Source organism: Pleurodeles waltl, chromosome 5, assembly GCF_031143425.1.
Source record: "Pleurodeles waltl isolate 20211129_DDA chromosome 5, aPleWal1.hap1.20221129, whole genome shotgun sequence".
NCBI classification, from domain to species: Eukaryota; Metazoa; Chordata; class Amphibia; order Caudata; family Salamandridae; genus Pleurodeles; species Pleurodeles waltl.
Window position 1 is genome coordinate 1211024714 of NC_090444.1, and position 17694 is coordinate 1211042407.

At 44.3% G+C, this 17694-nt stretch overlaps 1 protein-coding gene across 1 annotated transcript in view; it reads right to left on the reverse strand.

Moving 5' to 3' along the window:
- Positions 1-17694, reverse strand: part of ASCC3 (activating signal cointegrator 1 complex subunit 3) — a 1806704-nt gene that overhangs the window by 13101 nt on the left and 1775909 nt on the right. Inside the window, exon 40 of the mRNA XM_069235471.1 lies at positions 4114-4317. Coding sequence (XP_069091572.1) covers positions 4114-4317 — 204 coding nt within the window. The remainder of the gene's footprint in view (positions 1-4113; positions 4318-17694) is intronic.

Sequence of the window (17694 nt, forward strand, 5' to 3'; positions counted from 1 at the left end):
CTTAAGGCTGAAGCAGCTCTGTCAGGAGGTTAGCCACCAAAGGCAACTCAAGGTCCAGGAACTCAGCTGCTCTTCGCACCACCAAAGAATATGAAGTACCCTCCTCCATAGTCATGGTAGGTGGAGAAAGCATGCCAGTATCTGGGGAGGTATCCAGTCCACTGGCTTCACCCAAGTCCGTACGCCACTTCACAGGGTCTTGGAGGTGGTACTCCAAAAGGTCCAGTGACCGCTCCCATTCCTCACCATAACTTAGCCCATAGGAAAAAGGCTCAGGATCCGACAAAGCCTTTGTCAGTGTTGGAGTCGGCATCATACGACACCCATCTGGTTCCCTGTCGGAGTCAGCAATGAGGATGGGGACAGCACCACCCAGGGCTGTGGGCGGCGCCGTGAGTGTCGCCATCAGAACCAGTATCAGGATAAGTAAATATGGTTCGACTGACACTGGCCCAGGTCCAAGCATGGATGCCTGGGTACCCCTCAGAGGTGAAGTCGAAGACACTGGTGCGGAACCCGAAGGGGCTACTTCCGACCCTGTAGGGTCCCAGGGATGCCACCCGTGTTGGACTACCCAAAAGTAAGGTGTATGTCCTGATAGAATTCTTTAAGTTGGGCAGGAGTCGCTGCGGTTCCAGGAAACTCGTGGAGGTGCAGAGTCGGCCTGGACGCAGGCTCCACAGATGGAAGCCTAGAACAGTGACGCTTGTCTCTTTTGCCGATAGACAAGGTGAAGTCAAAGATGGTTTTGTCTTTTTCGACTCCCTCAAATGCCTCGACTTACTCGATCATCCCGGGGACTAGGAGTGGGATGACAGCGATGGAGGACTCTACGACCGCTTCCAGGACCTTCCTCTTCACTGGGACCTCAATTTGTGTGGAGTCGAGAGTCAGGCTGCCCTCAGCTTCAGGTACCGCTCCCTCAAAACCTTCAGATCCACGACCCAAAACTTGGAGCACGACTTTGGGCCATTGTTGCGCTGCAGACAACAAAGGCACATGAGGTGCAGATTGTCATGGACACTGCCCGATGACAGGAACCACAGGGCTTGAAGCCGGTCTTCCTTGAAGCCATCCCTCGATGCAACAGGAGTCAAACAACTCAAAAAACTTCAACAAAGAGTTGAAAACGACCAGTCAAAAAAGACTGAGGGGTAGCTCTCTCTCCAGATCAGCTCTGGGTGGCATGGAAAGAAAAGAACTTAAGTCAGCATATATAGGAGCATATATAGGACCTGCGACGTCATATCCAGCGCAGACGACAACAGACGCAGAGCTGATTAACGCCACCTAATGGTGCGCAGGGATACTACTGGAGAAAAATCTCTGGATCCAGACGGACACCTGTGGAAATCCTAAGGTTAGGAATCTGCAAACTATTTGACAGATGTCTCTATCAGATTTGGCGTTCAAAAAGACAGAGCCTGTACGTAGCAGGATAAGCAGTAATGATGGAAAACAAAAACCAGATCATATGACTGAGGCATTATACAAAGCTGCTGATTGTAATGAGTGATCAGCTAAACAAATACAATATATGGAAAAGTTACATGGCGCAGATGCACTGAAAAAACTATTAACAGTTCTAGCATGATGTGCATCTTTCAGGTATCCTTTCTCTCCAATTTCATAAGATGGTTCCTCATGCTAGTTTTAAATTCAGAATGTGGTGGAGTCTACGAATTCAGTAGGCAGTGCATTCCAATGATGGGGGTCTCCAAACAGAGGGGTAGTAATTGGAAAACTGAACCATGTAGGGTAGGTGTGATCAGAGTATTCAGGCTTGCAAATTGCACATTTTTATTGCTAAGCAGGCATAATGTCTGCAAGGTAGTGAGGGGAAATACCATGAATAACTTTGAAAGCAATTCTCAACAGGTTGTAGAAGCCAAGTTTTTAGTTGAGAGCCACCCAGCTCTATGGCGAAAGGGATATATGAAAGTTTACCTGAGAAATTTGAATAAGGTACTCGTAACAAAGTGAAGCACTTTTTGCACTGGGGAGAAGAACGACTGAACAAGCAGGCTGTTGCAATGATCTAACTCAGTGGTTCCCAACCGGTGGTCTGGGGACCCCTGCGGATCCGCAAAGCCTCCTCAGAGGGTCCGCAACGGCTTAGAAAATTAAATAATACTAACATATATGGTCCCCATCTTCCAGTAATGACTAAGTGAGGGGTCCCCAGATTCCAATAATGATTCAGTGTGGGCCCCCGGGTTCCAGTAATGAAAAAGTGTGGGCCCACAGAAGTCAAAAGGCTCTGAACCACTGATCTGACTTGCTAAGTACTACACAATTAATTAATGCCTTAGCGGTGTGAAATGGGAGACGGATGTAATTTCTGTATATTCATTAGCTGATATTCTGCTGCAGTGGTAGTTATGAACTCTTCAATTCACACTCAAACGTTGAAAAATATAACTAATTTTCTAGTCGATGAGGCAATGATCAAGTTGTCAGGAGGAAAGTAGATAAGTAGTTAAAGCAGAGGGGGAGGAAAAGTAGAGGCCCTACATTTTGGAAGAGTTTGGCATTACAGAGGCAGACAGGATTTGTAATATGGAGTCAGGATTGACAGATTGGTAGCAGCAGATGACTTCTTCAAGGTAACGTTTAGCTCAGTAAGCACAATTAAAGAAATAGAAGATGGAAGCGAGACAAAGAAGAGCTGATTTAAGAGTAGTGAAAAAGGGGGAAGCAAATAGAATTAATGGAAGGAATGAAGTAGGAGTTTAGAGATAAAGCTACAAATTCAAGTCAAAATATAAGGAGGATAGGTGGGAAAAAAGAAATGAAGGAGAAAGCTGGTTAAAATGATCTTCAATAGCTTTTAATGAAGAAAGCTTGTCACATATGTGCGAGGGAGGTAAAAGTGCTGAAGGAAGATTGAGGCAGGATAAAAACATGGAAATATAATATGAGAGCACAAGGAAACTTCAATGTTGTTTGGGATTGGGCAAAGAAAGAGAGTGAGAGAGAGAGAATGAGAATAAAGGTCTCTGTTAAAAAAGGAGGAAATAGCAGGACGGTTCAGATGAAAGATGAAGTTCCAAAGAATGACCTAAGGAAGATAAGGTGAAACAAGACATAGTTGCAAGGGGTGGGAAACAGTAGGCACAAAAGGAAAAAGAAGAATGGCCAGAGAATGGATTGTGTTGGAATTCAACTGTAGGAAACAAGAGTCGAGGTTGAAAGAAAGGTGCTAAAGAAAGCCAACACTCCACCTTCCGTAGGTTATGTGGGGTTTGACTGAAGAATGAATTGGCGATAATCAGTGATACAGCGGCAACAGGTTGCCTCATTGGAAACCTAGCAAGAATTTGAAAGATCAAAGCAGAATTAACAGAAGATAAAAACATAGTAAAAAAAACGTCGAAAGGCTGATAGGTGGACAAAAAAAACAGAAGCGGGGGTAATAAGATCAAATTGACAAGCTACAATGAAAAGTTGTGGAACAAAAGGAAACTCAGACAGAATAGGATACAAACAACCTTTGACAGCGAAAATGGAAGGATGAATATATAAACCAAATCGAAATGTGGAATATGATGTGAAAAGGCTCAGCCAGCAGAGCACAAAATCCGCACATTTATTAAGTGTTTAGGTACTATATTTGTTTACAGTTCCTGTGCATACATTAGAAGTAGGTGATGTATCACTACACTTCACATATATTCTACATAAACTTGTCTGTTCAATTATAAACAAAATAGAGCTAAATTAACGTTTCACCTTATTCCAATATATTAAAATAGCTAACGCTTTCTCTCCCTTAAGCTTTCACACATGAAACAGACAACTTCATGATAGGGAAGAGAAAATAGAGCTTCATGTGTGCGACCTGGGGATGTGGTAAAAGGGCAGTTTGTGGTGAACAGCTCTGACATAATTCAATTTGCAGAAAATTGGTTGTATGAAATCTAGTGGCCAACTAGCTGCACGCAGCTATATCCAACGAATCTGTGGTCACTGACTGATGTTTAACTACTAGTTAAGACAAATCTCTTCATTAGAATAGCGTTCATAAATAACCAGTGGTACTTATTTCACTATGAGTGTCTATGTGATTGTTGACTAGGATCCAGAGAGAGATGGAGAGCTGTAATACACTACCTTTTGGTGCCCGGTGTGGATCCTTTGCAGGTACACTTGAAGCACATACTCCTGGTCAGCATTTAACTTGGTCCACGTGCTGTCTTCTCGCATGCTTGTGGCTGCAGTAGGGAGGAGCTGCTCAGATTGTCCCTTGTCATCAATCCATCCTTTAATAGTTAAGCTAACCTCTAGAACTGGCAGATGGGAAACGAAATTCCAAGCCTGATGCGAAGAAAAAAGATAACAAGTAAGTGCGCTTACAGAATAAATGAATGCTAATTTGAAACTTTAGTTCAAACTTTAAAATGGGCTATTTTAGTGAAAGCAGTACCGTCAATTCAATCACGCTTCTGAGGGAATCTGTGACATCTTTAAAAATCCAGTTAATCTCTGAACAGAACATCTTAGAGAATGGACATCCATTAATATACTTACTATGATTTGCCACCTTCGTCTTTTACCTTCATTCTTTTGTTGGTAAAGAGAAGAGTTAATGATATGGCGATACTTGCTGTATGACCGATCATTACATCTTGCCTGTAGATGAACAGTTTACAAATCCCCACCTACCTACAAGAAATGTTTATAATTTCCTGGCAAAGTTAACTCGGACTTCCAGTAAGCAGAGGACTGTACTCAGAGTATTATTAAGCTACTGACTAGTTAATAAGAGTACTGTGAAATGGCAGAAGTTGCAGTTGCCTTACCATGTATAGATCGAGAAAGTGCAAAAAATGAACAAGTTACTTCCCTTCCTTAACGCCTTATCTGGTAGAGACATGAACTAGCCACAGATTCCTTACCTAAGAATTCTCCCCAAGCACCAGACTCAATCCAGATAAAATTTTCAGTGGTAGAGGGCGCCGTGCAACTTTATATCGACGTCGTCCACTAGATATGACGTTGACGGAGTCCATATAGACCCCTCCTCTGACGCGCTCACGTCAGTTTCTTCTATGACTAGAATCAGCACAACAACAAGGAGCCACCATAGAAACTGGCAATGGAACAGACTGCCAGAAAAAGATGTAAGTTTGAATTACCACCACTGAATGGAAATGTTAGGCAGAAGACCAAGCAAGAGATGCTGAGGCAAAAAAAATAGTTCGCAGAACTGGGTGGATGGGTTGGTCCGTAAGGTATCTGAAGCTGGTCTGTCTTTATCAGATAAGGCGTTACCGAAGGTAAGTGACTTGTTCATCTGATAGAGACAACTGGCCGCAGATTCCTTACCTTAGAACAGATACCAAAGCAATATAACCCCAGGAGGAGGGTCTGCAAACAAAGTCCACCCAAGTCTGAATTAGCAACCGTTCCAACTGAAGGCAGAGTAGATCGGCACAATAGAGACAAGGGTGATGATAAACATTTGTTGCACTAGAAGTATAGTGAAAGACCACAACACAATGGAAGATGATATGGAATGCCATAGGGAGCAGAGCACATGGCTATGAAAAAGGTGACCTTTATAGACAACAATGAAGAGAAAAATAAACAGGTATACTGGACCTGCAGGAGGGCCAAGGACCTGCTTTAAAAAATATATATATTATTAATATATGCAGAGATCCCACGCTCCAACTTGCAGTTTGATATACATAGCAATCTCAACCTGAAGGTATTGGAGCGGTTACGCACGTACCGGCTATATTACACAAGGACATATTCATTTATCCTGTAATATATGAAGACGGAGGTGAGAAAGGGATGAGAGAGAGGTATTTGATCTCTCTTTCAGCAGTTACAGACTTCCTTGTGTTTGAAAATAGACTGATGGCAGCAGCTTTGATGGAATGATAGCTTTAATAAGCATACGAATTACTTTGGAAAAAACGTGGCTAGTTTACTACGATATTTTGGGCACTGCAAATATGAATGTGAACTACAAGTGTGGAGTCCTTTTAACGCTATTCAGCATGATTAAGATAAAACTCTGCAACATGATGAGGAAAAACTAACAGTGCATTATGGGAGATGTATGCTATAACGTGAAAGTCATGTGACATGCAACTTAAAAGCATCTGATTTGAGAGCAAAACCACCTGTCTATGATTAAGGCATGTTGCAGAAACACGTCAGTATTTTGGTGATGCTGCTGTTTTATTCTGAATAAAACCTCAGAAGTTAAGTGGAACTGGGCCTTTGCATCTTGCTTTTGGTGATATATATATGAAAGATATATAGTACAAATATATATATATAAATATATAGATACATACATACGAAGGAGGTACATACATGATCAGAATGTAGGACTACAATGAAAGTAAGGCAGGTAAGTGACAGCTGACATTTCAACCAGAGCCCCCAACCGTCAGGGTAAGAGGCCTTCAATAAAAAGACCAGATATACCCTTTGCAGAGTGGAAATCTCAAATGTAAAGACCAGTTAAGTCCTTTACTCATGTAAGGAACTAAGAGAAACCATTTCCAAAAGATGTGCTGAACAAGGTGCCCATATGGAACAGCCAACAGCAGAGATGGATAAAAGCTGACAGCAATGGCTCTCAAGAGCAGGGAACTGAAAACGACCTTCACACGAGGAAGAACCCCGTTGACGGCAAATCTCTTAGGTGATACGCCCATAAGCAACAAAAAAAAAAAAAACAGTAAAAGGAAAGAGACCAAGACAGGTCATTAGGTGTACAAATGAACATACACCTGCAGATGCAGGAGTACCACCTAAGGCCCTATGAAGTTGGAATAGCACCTGTGAACACAGAGGAGTGCCCTGCACCCCAAGGAGGCCTTAGGGCTGAGTACCACCACGAGCATCTCTAAAGCGGCATAAAGGCGAGTCGGCATGAGCACCAAAAACGGAGATGCCATCAAAAGGCATATCAAGTAAAGAAGTCTGCACAGTGTCCAAAGAATTGGAGGGACACACCATGCTCATCCCCACAGAGCCACTAAAGAGGCCATAGCCCTTCCAACAGAATCTGTGGTCCATACCACATCTGATACTAAGTTTGGCAGCTTGCTGACCATCCCATACTAAGGGAATCAGAACATTCCTAGCTTCCTCAGGCATTGAAGGCAAAATGCCCTCTACCGAGTCCTACAAAACATGGGAGAAGCGAGCAAGGACACAGGAAGTGTTGATTAAACGCAAGGCAGAGCTAGATGAGCTGAAAATCCACCTAGCAGAAGGGTCCAGCTGTCTGGCCTCTTGCTGTGGCGGAACAGGAGGAAGATGCGTCAGATTCTGAGCAGCTAATGCAGTTTGCACCACAAAGCTTTGAGTAGTTGGGTGCCGACGGAGGCAAAATGGATCCTCCGGGGCAGGTCTGTGTCTATGTGAAATAGAGCGATTAACCAGGGGTGCCAGATACCGGCTGGGCCCAAACCCCCAATAGGATATCATAAAGAGCCTCACAATAATGAAGGACCAGCTCCACAGAACACTGGTCAGGATGTAATGCATCAAGTAAAGGGTCTGTGGACAATTAGACAGTAGGAATGTCCAAGTGCAACACTTCTAAAACTCTTTACATGTCTGCTAGAGCAGAACTCGCCTCTGAAGCCAACCCAGAGGAAGACAGGAGGCTGGAAGCCAAGGAGGAGTCCAGACCACTAGCATTGCCCAAGTCAAAGAATCAATCCAACTGGTGAAGTAGAATGGTGTTGGAAAAAGGAGGCTGACAAGCCTAACCAGGCCCCTCCGACTGAAGCAGAGGAGGGGAGCCCCAGAAGATATAGGGCAAGCATCAGAGATAGCTGACTCCCTCTGCGCCGCTCCCGTCAGAAGGGTCATTGATTGACTTCAGAGACACAACAAACAGGGCATCGAGGAAGTCGAGGGCATCACGCTCACTGGAGTCAGCAAGTCAGAACTCAACGCCGATAATGAAGCCGGTACAGAAGACAGACGTGGAAGGTGGAGGTGGTGCACCCGCGCTGAACCGACTCCGGAGACCGAGTCGTGGGCCCAACAGGCACAGAGGATGAAGCCCCCCATGAAGATCCTGTCAGGGCACCCTCCACCTCCTTAGGGCCTAAAGGTGCTCCAGAGGGAGGGGTAAGCCCAAAAATGAGTAAGAGCACCTGCATCTGGGCGAGAGTCGCCCCGGCACCAGGATAAACTGGGAGACATGGGCGGACTCCTGCGCAGACTCGTCCTCAGAGGAACAGAAGGACCTGTGTGGGGGCGGTGAAGCCAGAGGAGGATGCAACTTTGACCACGGATGGCACTTACCTTGAGACGTCGATGGACCTTGAGACGTCAAAGGATTCAAACGCTAACAACTCCCAGAACGTTCACACCGGTGGGTCTTGGAAAGAGAAGGACTCCATCATCTACAGATTCCTGGGAAGACTGTGACAACTGCACCGTCAGGAGCTTCATCTGTCACTCCCACACCGCCATAGGCCTCAACCGTTGACAGGCGTCGCCATCTTCGGTGTTGTGGTGGGCAACTAAGCACCACATACAGACAGAATGGGGGTCTGTGACGGACATCTGTCGGGCACAGGACCCACATGGCTTAAAGCCACAAGGCATACACACTGTTCCACCTGACGAAAACCGTTGAAAAGGAAGGCTAAAAAAAGGAACAGTTGGAACTGCTTCTCTGGATCCGCGTTGCGGGCAGCGTGTCAAAGGAGGGACTATATGGACTTCCTCAACTTCATAGCCGGTGGATGACATCGATATGGAGTTGCACTGCGCTCTCTACTGACGCACAGAGTTACTGCTGAAAAAAATTCCGGATCCAGTCTGGTGCCTAGGAGAATTCTAAGGTAAGGAATCTGTGGCTAGTTGTCTCTATCAGATATAGCCTGGATACAGTGATTACTAATCAGCATTAACACAACAGAAACATTATCACAACTTGTGCTACTTTCCAGAGCCATGGACTTCTGAGAAACAGCAGAGTCAAAATTGTCCAATCTCTGCGTGGCTTACATGATTGGTAACCCATGCCATTGATTCTAATGAAACACAAATGGATCCAAACTTTGACACTGATTTAGTCAATGTTAGGTTCATCATTCAACCCTCTGCATTACAATAACGAATGTATGTCGGAACAATGCATGCTGGAACAACGCATGCCTGAACAACGCTGTCGGAACAAAGACCGCGTTGTTACCACTAATGCCTTTACCACGAATGGTTCCAGCATGCGTCCCTCCTGGCCCACCATCCCGCCCCTAAAACCACTCCAACTCCCCACCCCTGCCCCTAAAGCTACCCCAACCCTGCCCCTAAAATTACTGTGACCCCCCACCCCGCCCCAAAACCACCCCAACACCCCACCCCGCCCCTAAAACAACCCCAACCCCCACCCCGTCTCTAAAACCTAAACTACCCCCACCCCTAAAACCTTCCCGCCCCTAAAATTACCCCGACTCCACACCCCCAAAACCACCCCAACCCCCTGCTCCTAAAACTAACCTGACCCCGCCCCTAAAACCACCCCAAACCCCACCCCTAAAACCAACCCAACCCCCACCCCTAAAATTACCCCAACCCCGCCCCTAAAACCTAACACCACCCGACCCTCCACCCCCACCCCTAAGCCTAAACCACCCCGACCCCACCCCTAAAACAAAAAATACCCTGACCTCCAACCCCCACCTCTAAAACTAAAAATACCCGCCCCCCAACCCCACCCTTAAAACTAAAAATAGCCCAACCCCTCCACCCCCGTCTCTAAACCACCCCGACCCCCCCCCTAAAACTAAAAATACCCCGACCCCCCAACCCGCCCCTAAAACTAAAAATACCCCAACCCCGCCCCTAAAACAGCCCCACTTACCTGATCACGTCGACCTCCTCAGCCGACTCCCTTCTTCTGTGCCTTAACCACGCATGTGCGTGGTTCAGCACATGCGTGGTTAAGGCACCAAACAAGGAAGTCGTGGTTAACAAAAGCGTTGTTCTGCTTTCGTTGTCCAGGACTTTGTTATTAGGGAGTCGTGGTTAAGGCTGCTTCCCATACAATAACCATTGGAAAATGTGGGAGAAGGAGAACCACGCAAGTGTTTGTTCTAGGATTGAACTATGCTGTGCAATAATTGTTCAATGTGCCTCAAAAATGCAGTGTTTTCTTTGTCGCATTAGCAGTGCTGAATACCATTTTTGTTTGAAGCAGCCATTCTCTACTACCGTAATGTAGATCCTAAACTAGGAATTGAAACGTCTGGAGCCACCATGAATACCAGATTTTTTATCTTTTATCCGATTAACAGAATTTTTGGTCTAACAATAATTAGAAGTCCACAAGTCTATTATATTTGTACTAAATAGCAGAGGGGTTTAACCTATTTCTGAAAAGTAAAGGCCTGTCAGATACCCACTAGCACAAACTCAGTCTCCTGCAAGAGCACTAGTCAATTACATGAGCAAAACAGACTACATCCATGGTCTAAACCGACAGATGCCATGCACAAAGAGAGGGGGCATATGGCTAGGACTCACATTATGACAGTTTAGCCCAAACTGAATCCAGTCACCTTTTCATCTTGGCATGGGCACAATAAGGGTAGTCACTACCTTTCTGCGTAGATGTGATTTTAATGCCCGGCTAAATTGAAGATAATTAAGAGAAAACTTTAAAGCCACACACAAGCCCTTCCACAATTCTGGAAGACAGAATATGAACTATTAAACACTTCAGTATAAAAAAGTGAATTTATCAGTGCCTAAAATATCCAGACTTGGGATTCAATAGTTGATAACGTAAAAACTCCAAATATGATTCTTTGTAAGTAGGTAGAACGGATTAAATGTAGTGAGTGGCTACCCTAAGACCACAAACTACACAAAAAAACTAAGAAAACAAACTGTTTTTTCATGTGAAAGAGTTGAAGCTGAAATGACCAAACAACTTAGTGCAAAGTAATTCTTTAGCACACAACACAGAGGTTGAAAGCTCTAGACACAGACATGGATTTCCACCTTTAAGTCCAGGTCGCTAGTCGAAGAGGCTTCACAGCAAGTGAAGTCACCCTTTGAGGCAGTAGATATAAGTAAAATAATTATGTTTTTGTAGCTTCAAGTGCTCCATGGCTCGCTCTTTGGAAAAATCTCAAAGCAACCAGCAATATGTACAAGAACAAGCGGTTTAAGCAGTAATATTCAGCGTGGAGGTGATCAGGTCAAACAGATATAGAAGTTGTTGAGAACGTTTGCTTTCAAATTAGAAATTGAGACCCCAGACAAGTGAAAATCTCATCATCTGTCCAGAGAGGTTCCTTTAAGTAGAGGACTAAAGGCCAGAAGAAACATGACATCTGTGAGGAAGCTTTTTAAAAATCTTGATAACCATCTCATATGGAGAAAGCCAATGATTTAGAAATAATGGAGTTACCTGTAGAAATCTCTGTAGTATGAAGAAGCATCCATGTTAACCAGAACCACCCCTCCATGGCTAATAACTCTTTAAATGTATAGGTGTCGGGCTTGAATACATACATAAACTATTATGTAAGCATTCAAGCCAGACTCCTATACTTTTCACTGCTGCATTACACTGCTGGCTAACAGCATCCGTCCCCTAAGTTCATCTGCCTCACGGAAATGTTCAGAGATGCCAAGATCATCAGGGGTAGCTCTCAAATGGCAACAGTGCAACCCTTACAATATTGGCAGTGTAGGGAGTGGTATAATTTCCTCTCATGTCAAGAATTGACACCCAAAAAATGCTAATTCAACCATATCTTTTCATGCTGAACTCAGCGAAAGTCCAAAATACTGCACTTTTAATTTTTAACACTTGGCAATCACAGGTGGGATCTGTATCAGAATTAGGCCAAGGTTAAGTTTGGGGTAAAGATTAGATCTAGAATGGGGTAATAGTTAAAAGGAAAGGGTAAAGATAAGGGTCAGGTTAGAGTTAAAATCAATGTCCATTTTACAGGGCGTTGTGAGCACAATTTTCCAGGACATTACAAGCACAACAATTCTGCAGGTTTGAGATCCTTTATAAAAACCTGCCCAAGCTACCCCTCTAAGCCTAGTAGAGTGAACCAAATACATGACGTGACCCTTTTTAGCTATTAAATAACACATTTTGATGTACATGACAATCTACATTTAGACTTTGGTTTGAAACTGCTCTGTCTTTATCAGCTCCTGAAGTACCAACAAAAAGTTGGTGGACTTACTGAAAACTCCTGTACTCATTCACAAAGAAGCTAAAAGCTCTCTTGAAGAAAAGAGAAATGTAAGAGGTTGTCCAGTTAAGTAGGGTGAGTGTGGGAAAGCACACAGGAATGCTTATCAATTGTTACAGATGAAATTTAGAAACTACCTTTGGTAAAATGGGCCAGAAGATGCTTATCTGACCGCCGAAACAATATGAAAGTAGTGTGCACACAAAGCACCCACCAGTATCCAACTCATCTTGCGGAAGTGCTTGACACCAGAAATACAGTATTCAAAACAATAGTTTAAAGGAGCAAGAAGGCTTGGTGCGCAATGGGACCTCATGAAAAAGTTAAAATATAGTTACAATTCTAAGAAATGAAAACAAACGCTTCAGGAAGAAACATCTTATTAGATTTATTAGATCCCTAAGGAATATAACAAAAGGAAGCTTGCCCTGGGGGATCTCATATAGGCTGAAAAAGTGGCAAGATACCCCTTCACATCACTAAACTAAAGCCCATACATTCCTGGTCTTGCTGGCTCCTTCAGGGAAGTGTATTATCCTCATGAATCACATACCAAGAAAATAATCCCTTCTAGTCACGTGAAAATGTTTTAGTAGAAGGGCACCTGACTGCAAGGACCATGCCAACTAAGTCTTCTAAAAGAGACCAGCCACTCAATGTAAGCCTCTCTGTTTCCACACTTGCAGAAAAAGGATGTCCACCATTTGGTACAATCTCAGTCCACCTGTTGAAAATTATGATCAGGTCCGAATATCATGTCATTTTTGTCAAGCTGTGAGCCACAGGGATCCTGTCTGTCTGTTAAAATTTCAGTTTCCTTAGATTGAGACAAAGACAGAGTCAGAAAACATTCACAGAGTGGAGGGGCATGTGCAGTACATCAAGAAGCGAATAGAAAAAATCCTTGGAGCAGGTGAGGACACGTGGCACTCCTGTAGGTGGTGAAAAGATTAATCTCTGGAGTGGCCGGAGATAAAATTCCATCTCCAGCACTGACTTGTGCAGTTCCCAATTGTGCTGAGTCACAGTCAGCCTGGTCAGAATGACTGCTTTAGTGTGCTCCGTTCCTGTTAGATCCGTGGTCACGAATGATACGCCAAGCCTAAATAAGGAACATCAGCGTGTTAAGTTCTCTTCCAACAGCACAAAGGTAGCCTTCTTATGTTTACACAACCTGAACAGTTTTCCATGAGGACTCGTTCTATACACCTGTCCATTAAGTAGAGGAAGGATGCCAAGGCAACGTGAAAGGCCTGAAGTTCCAGGAGAATGATGCAACCGTGTCTCCATGAGACTAACAACACATTGGAGAATGAGTACACTATGTGGGTTTCACACCCCAGTAGAAAAGTATCTTCACAGTACGCGAGGGCAAACCCTGCTAGAGACACCAACATAAGGCGATAGTACCCTAAGTTTCAGAAATACAGGTTTGCTCATGTCTCCTGGGAGATGAAAATCACATCCTGCAAAAGCCACTCCAAACTCAGGCATGTCTGAAGAAACACTATGGGTCCTAGAAAGTGGAGAATAACTACTAACGGTCTGCACCTGGGTGAAAAGAGCAGACTGTTGTGAATGGCAGATACTGTCTCCAGAGGGGGTATGCTCTTTTTCTGAACGATGTCCTTGACCATTCCTATAAACTGAGGACGCTAAATGGTTCTACTGAACAGCTTAGCATCCAGCTAGAGCAGCAGACAGCATGTCCGCAGGGTATTTATCAAGACTAGATGTCAAGTACCCAATCTTAAGAAGCAGGTGTCAAAATAAGGATAGATGTGAACTCCTGAGCATTTCAAAAGTGCATTCACCAGGACCATAGCACTGAACATTAATATAACAACAAAAGCTTTGTGAACCACAATAACATATCTGGGCAGCCCTAGAGGTCCAGAAACACCAGCCCACACAGAGGTTCTAGTGCCTCCGAACACTTGAACCATGGTCAACATGCTCCTTTTGTCTTTGAGCAACAATTAACTTGCAAAGTGTACGTCCTTGTGTTTCGTCTCCACTAAACAATTTCTGGGACAGCACATGCAAACACACAATAGGGGCAATACCATCTTGAACCCTCATTCCTGGAGCTAAAGCTGTCCGTCTCGCTAGTGGTTCCTTCACGCCAGTTGATTTTTCTTTCGCTAAAAATCGAAGTCTACAATCCATCCTAAACAGGAACGTTTCTTTTTGTGAACTACATCTCACGGACACACCAATCCATCTAACAACCACGCACAACGGACAGCGAGTGAATGCACGAAGCAAGGCGTATCTTGAATGAGCTGCACTGATGTGCCCTCTGGCTGCCTTTGCCGAACTAAGAATTCTGATTTTTACATTAAGGCAAAATCATGTAAATACAAAATGTATTTCTGCGACAATAAACATCTTGGCTTTGTACTGCAGATACCCTTAAGATAACACGCAACGGTATCCCCGCGCTATTGTAAATACATACATATTCATTTAAATAAAACTAAAATCACATTATTTACAGCAAATATCTGAATAATAGTTTTTTTATACACATATAAATATATTTCTGTATATGTTCCATAAAGAAAAACCTTTTATGTTTTGCAAAAAACTGCAAAGACATTTCAATAGCAGCCAAACATATTTATCTGAGGATTAATCTTCATCTATTGAATCAGACGAGAACACCTCCATGCATACAATTATTTAATTAGCAGCCAAATCCTCTGCCAGGCAGCAGCCGCTACAGGCATACTGATCGAGCCGGAGATGCAAATCTCGCACTAGTACTGCCTTTTCTCATTACTGCTGCAATTAGCACTTAAATTGATGCTTTAAACCTACTAATTTCTGGAATAATTCAGGTTTTTATGTTACCTGGGATCGCCTCGCTGCAGAGACGACACCAGATTGCTACGCAAATTGAAGCACTATTGAGCCAAATAACCATCATCATATCAGACAGAGCCAATTTGCATTTGGTTTTAAAGATAACAGAATGGCAATTTATGCAAATAAATTAAGTAAGTTTACTTCAGAGTTCTCCCTCAACTAATTTAAACAGTGTTTTTATCATTTTTCATCTGATCCGTAACTCTGCCTATGCTCAATGTCTGTGAAAGGTACCATAAAATGCAGACGAGGGAAGCCTTGTTCCGATGTAAACCAGGTGTCTCCATTCGAAATTCTAAGAAATTAGTTAGAAATGTGATTCTCATTGTCTATTGCGGCAATATTTTTAATTCACGTTTTTTGATTTTTTTTTACCTCAACAAACTTAACCATCACAGAAATAGTTCTTATATCATTTCAGGTTAAAACACGCACAAATACGTTCCTATCATCAAAAAGCCAATCAAAACTGACCTATCTGAGGTCTAGCCTGTTCTGCAAAACCACTTGAAACATTAGTCAACAATCTATTTTCCCAAAGGCTGAAATCAAAAGATATTTCTTTCAATCAGATTTCTAGACATCCAATGGGCAACAAGTCAAAATGAAATGACCAAGAGTCTGATTTAAAATTTGATGGGCGGTGTACTTAGTCAAAACTGTCACAAAGCACTATGGGCCTCATTCCGACCCGGACGGGCGGCGGAAACCGCCCAAACACCGCCCCGCGGTCAGAAGACCGCGGGGGGCATTTCAACTTTCCCGCTGGGCCGGCGGGCGATCTGCAAAAGATCGCCCGCCGGCCCAGCGGGAAAGCACCTTCCACGAGGATGCCGGCTCCGAATGGAGCCGGCGGAGTGGAAGGTGTGGGACGGGTGCTGTGGCACCCGTCACGCTTTTCAGTGTCTGCTAAGCAGACACTGAAAAGCAATGTGGGGCCCTGTTAGGGGGCCCCTGCAGTGCCCATGCCATTGGCATGGGCACTGCAGGGACCCCCAGGGGCCCCACGACACCCGTTCCCGCCAGCCAGGTTCTGGCGGTGTAAACCGCCAGAACCAGGCTGGCGGGAAGGGGGTCGGAATTCCCATGGCGGCGCAGCTTGCTGCGCCGCCATGGAGGATTCCCATGGGCAGCGGGAAACCGGCGGGAGACCGCTGGTTTCCCGTTTCTGACCGCGGCGTTACCGCCGCGGTCAGAATGCCCATGAATGCACCGCCAGCCTGTTGGCGGTGCATTCGCTGCCCTCGGCCCTGGCGGATTCAATCCGCCAGGGTCAGAATGAGGGCCCATGTCTGCAAAACTTTCAGTTGGCCAACCCTATTTAGAATCAGAAGGACCTTTAATGGTCCCCCTGTTGTCTCCACTGACAGAAAGTTAACTCCAAGGGCTTGACGGAGCGCTGGAAGTCAGAGTAAGAACATAATTCCACCTGTCCTATTTAGGACTGACGGTCTGATGTGTTTTTTTTGCAAACTACCACCACCAGAGAAAACCTGAAGGTGGTAAACATAAAAATACAAATAATGACCTCCACAACAAGGGGAAAAACACCCTGTGTGTGAGGGTCATTGTTTTTTTGTTTTTTTAAAAACAAAACGTTTGGGGGAAGGCCATCAAAACTGAATAGGGCTTTCCATCAAACCTTTTTTGTACCTTCAGAGGAACCGCCATGATGGCTGATTTTCTGAAGGCACAGATAACACTGCTGGGCCGGCGGTGATCTCTAAATTTTGTCAGTAGTCTGACCTTGTGGTGAATGTAATGTCCTCTGCCATGCCAACAGATGACGGGCTACCTACCAAAACCTAAATCAGGTCCTAAATATCAGGGAAGAACTACCCAAAACCCTGGACAACAGCATAAGCTACACCTTGATTGAACAGATGTGTGTTACTCAACTTAATGGTACTCATGTTTTGACCTCGAAAGGAAAACAAAAAGGCTCAGTGGGCCCTCTGGACTTTCAGTCTCTGGCCATGAGGTCAAACGAGGATCTTTGCAGTGGATGCATTCCTCCGTGGCACTATCCATTACTCTGTGGTTTTCCTGCTGACATCAATTAACTCCACATTTTCCACCCACAGGCATTTAGATTCTTCCCGGAATCGACCCTTCCTAGTACAAGTTAATTAAAGAAATGACAACACTCCAGAAGAGGGCGAGAGACATTAATAGCACACAATTTGTTGAAACCTTTTTTTACACTCATTTGAGTAGATGTGTCCCGACACCCTCACAGTATGTCAATATTAATGAAATGAATACAAGATTGATTTGCCCTGTTTGCTTGCTCCTCTTGTAGTTTGCTTGGCTCAACAACGTCTTAGCTGTGTTGGGCATCTCCATACAACACTACATAAGTGAACTTGCCGGGGCAAAACTCCAGTCACACATATATGGCGATTATTCAGTGCAGACAAGGGGCAGCAGCCTTTTTGCTTACTGACGCCAGCCTTTCACATTCAGCTAATTAGCGGCTGTTGGCACTTTTGGAGGATCTGGACAATGGGCATTCCACTAGTGCATTTAGCACCCTGTGTATCTAATTGGGGTTAAAGCCAGAGACTGGGGAACTTGTGGAATGGTCTGTAGTAGTTATCTTAGGATG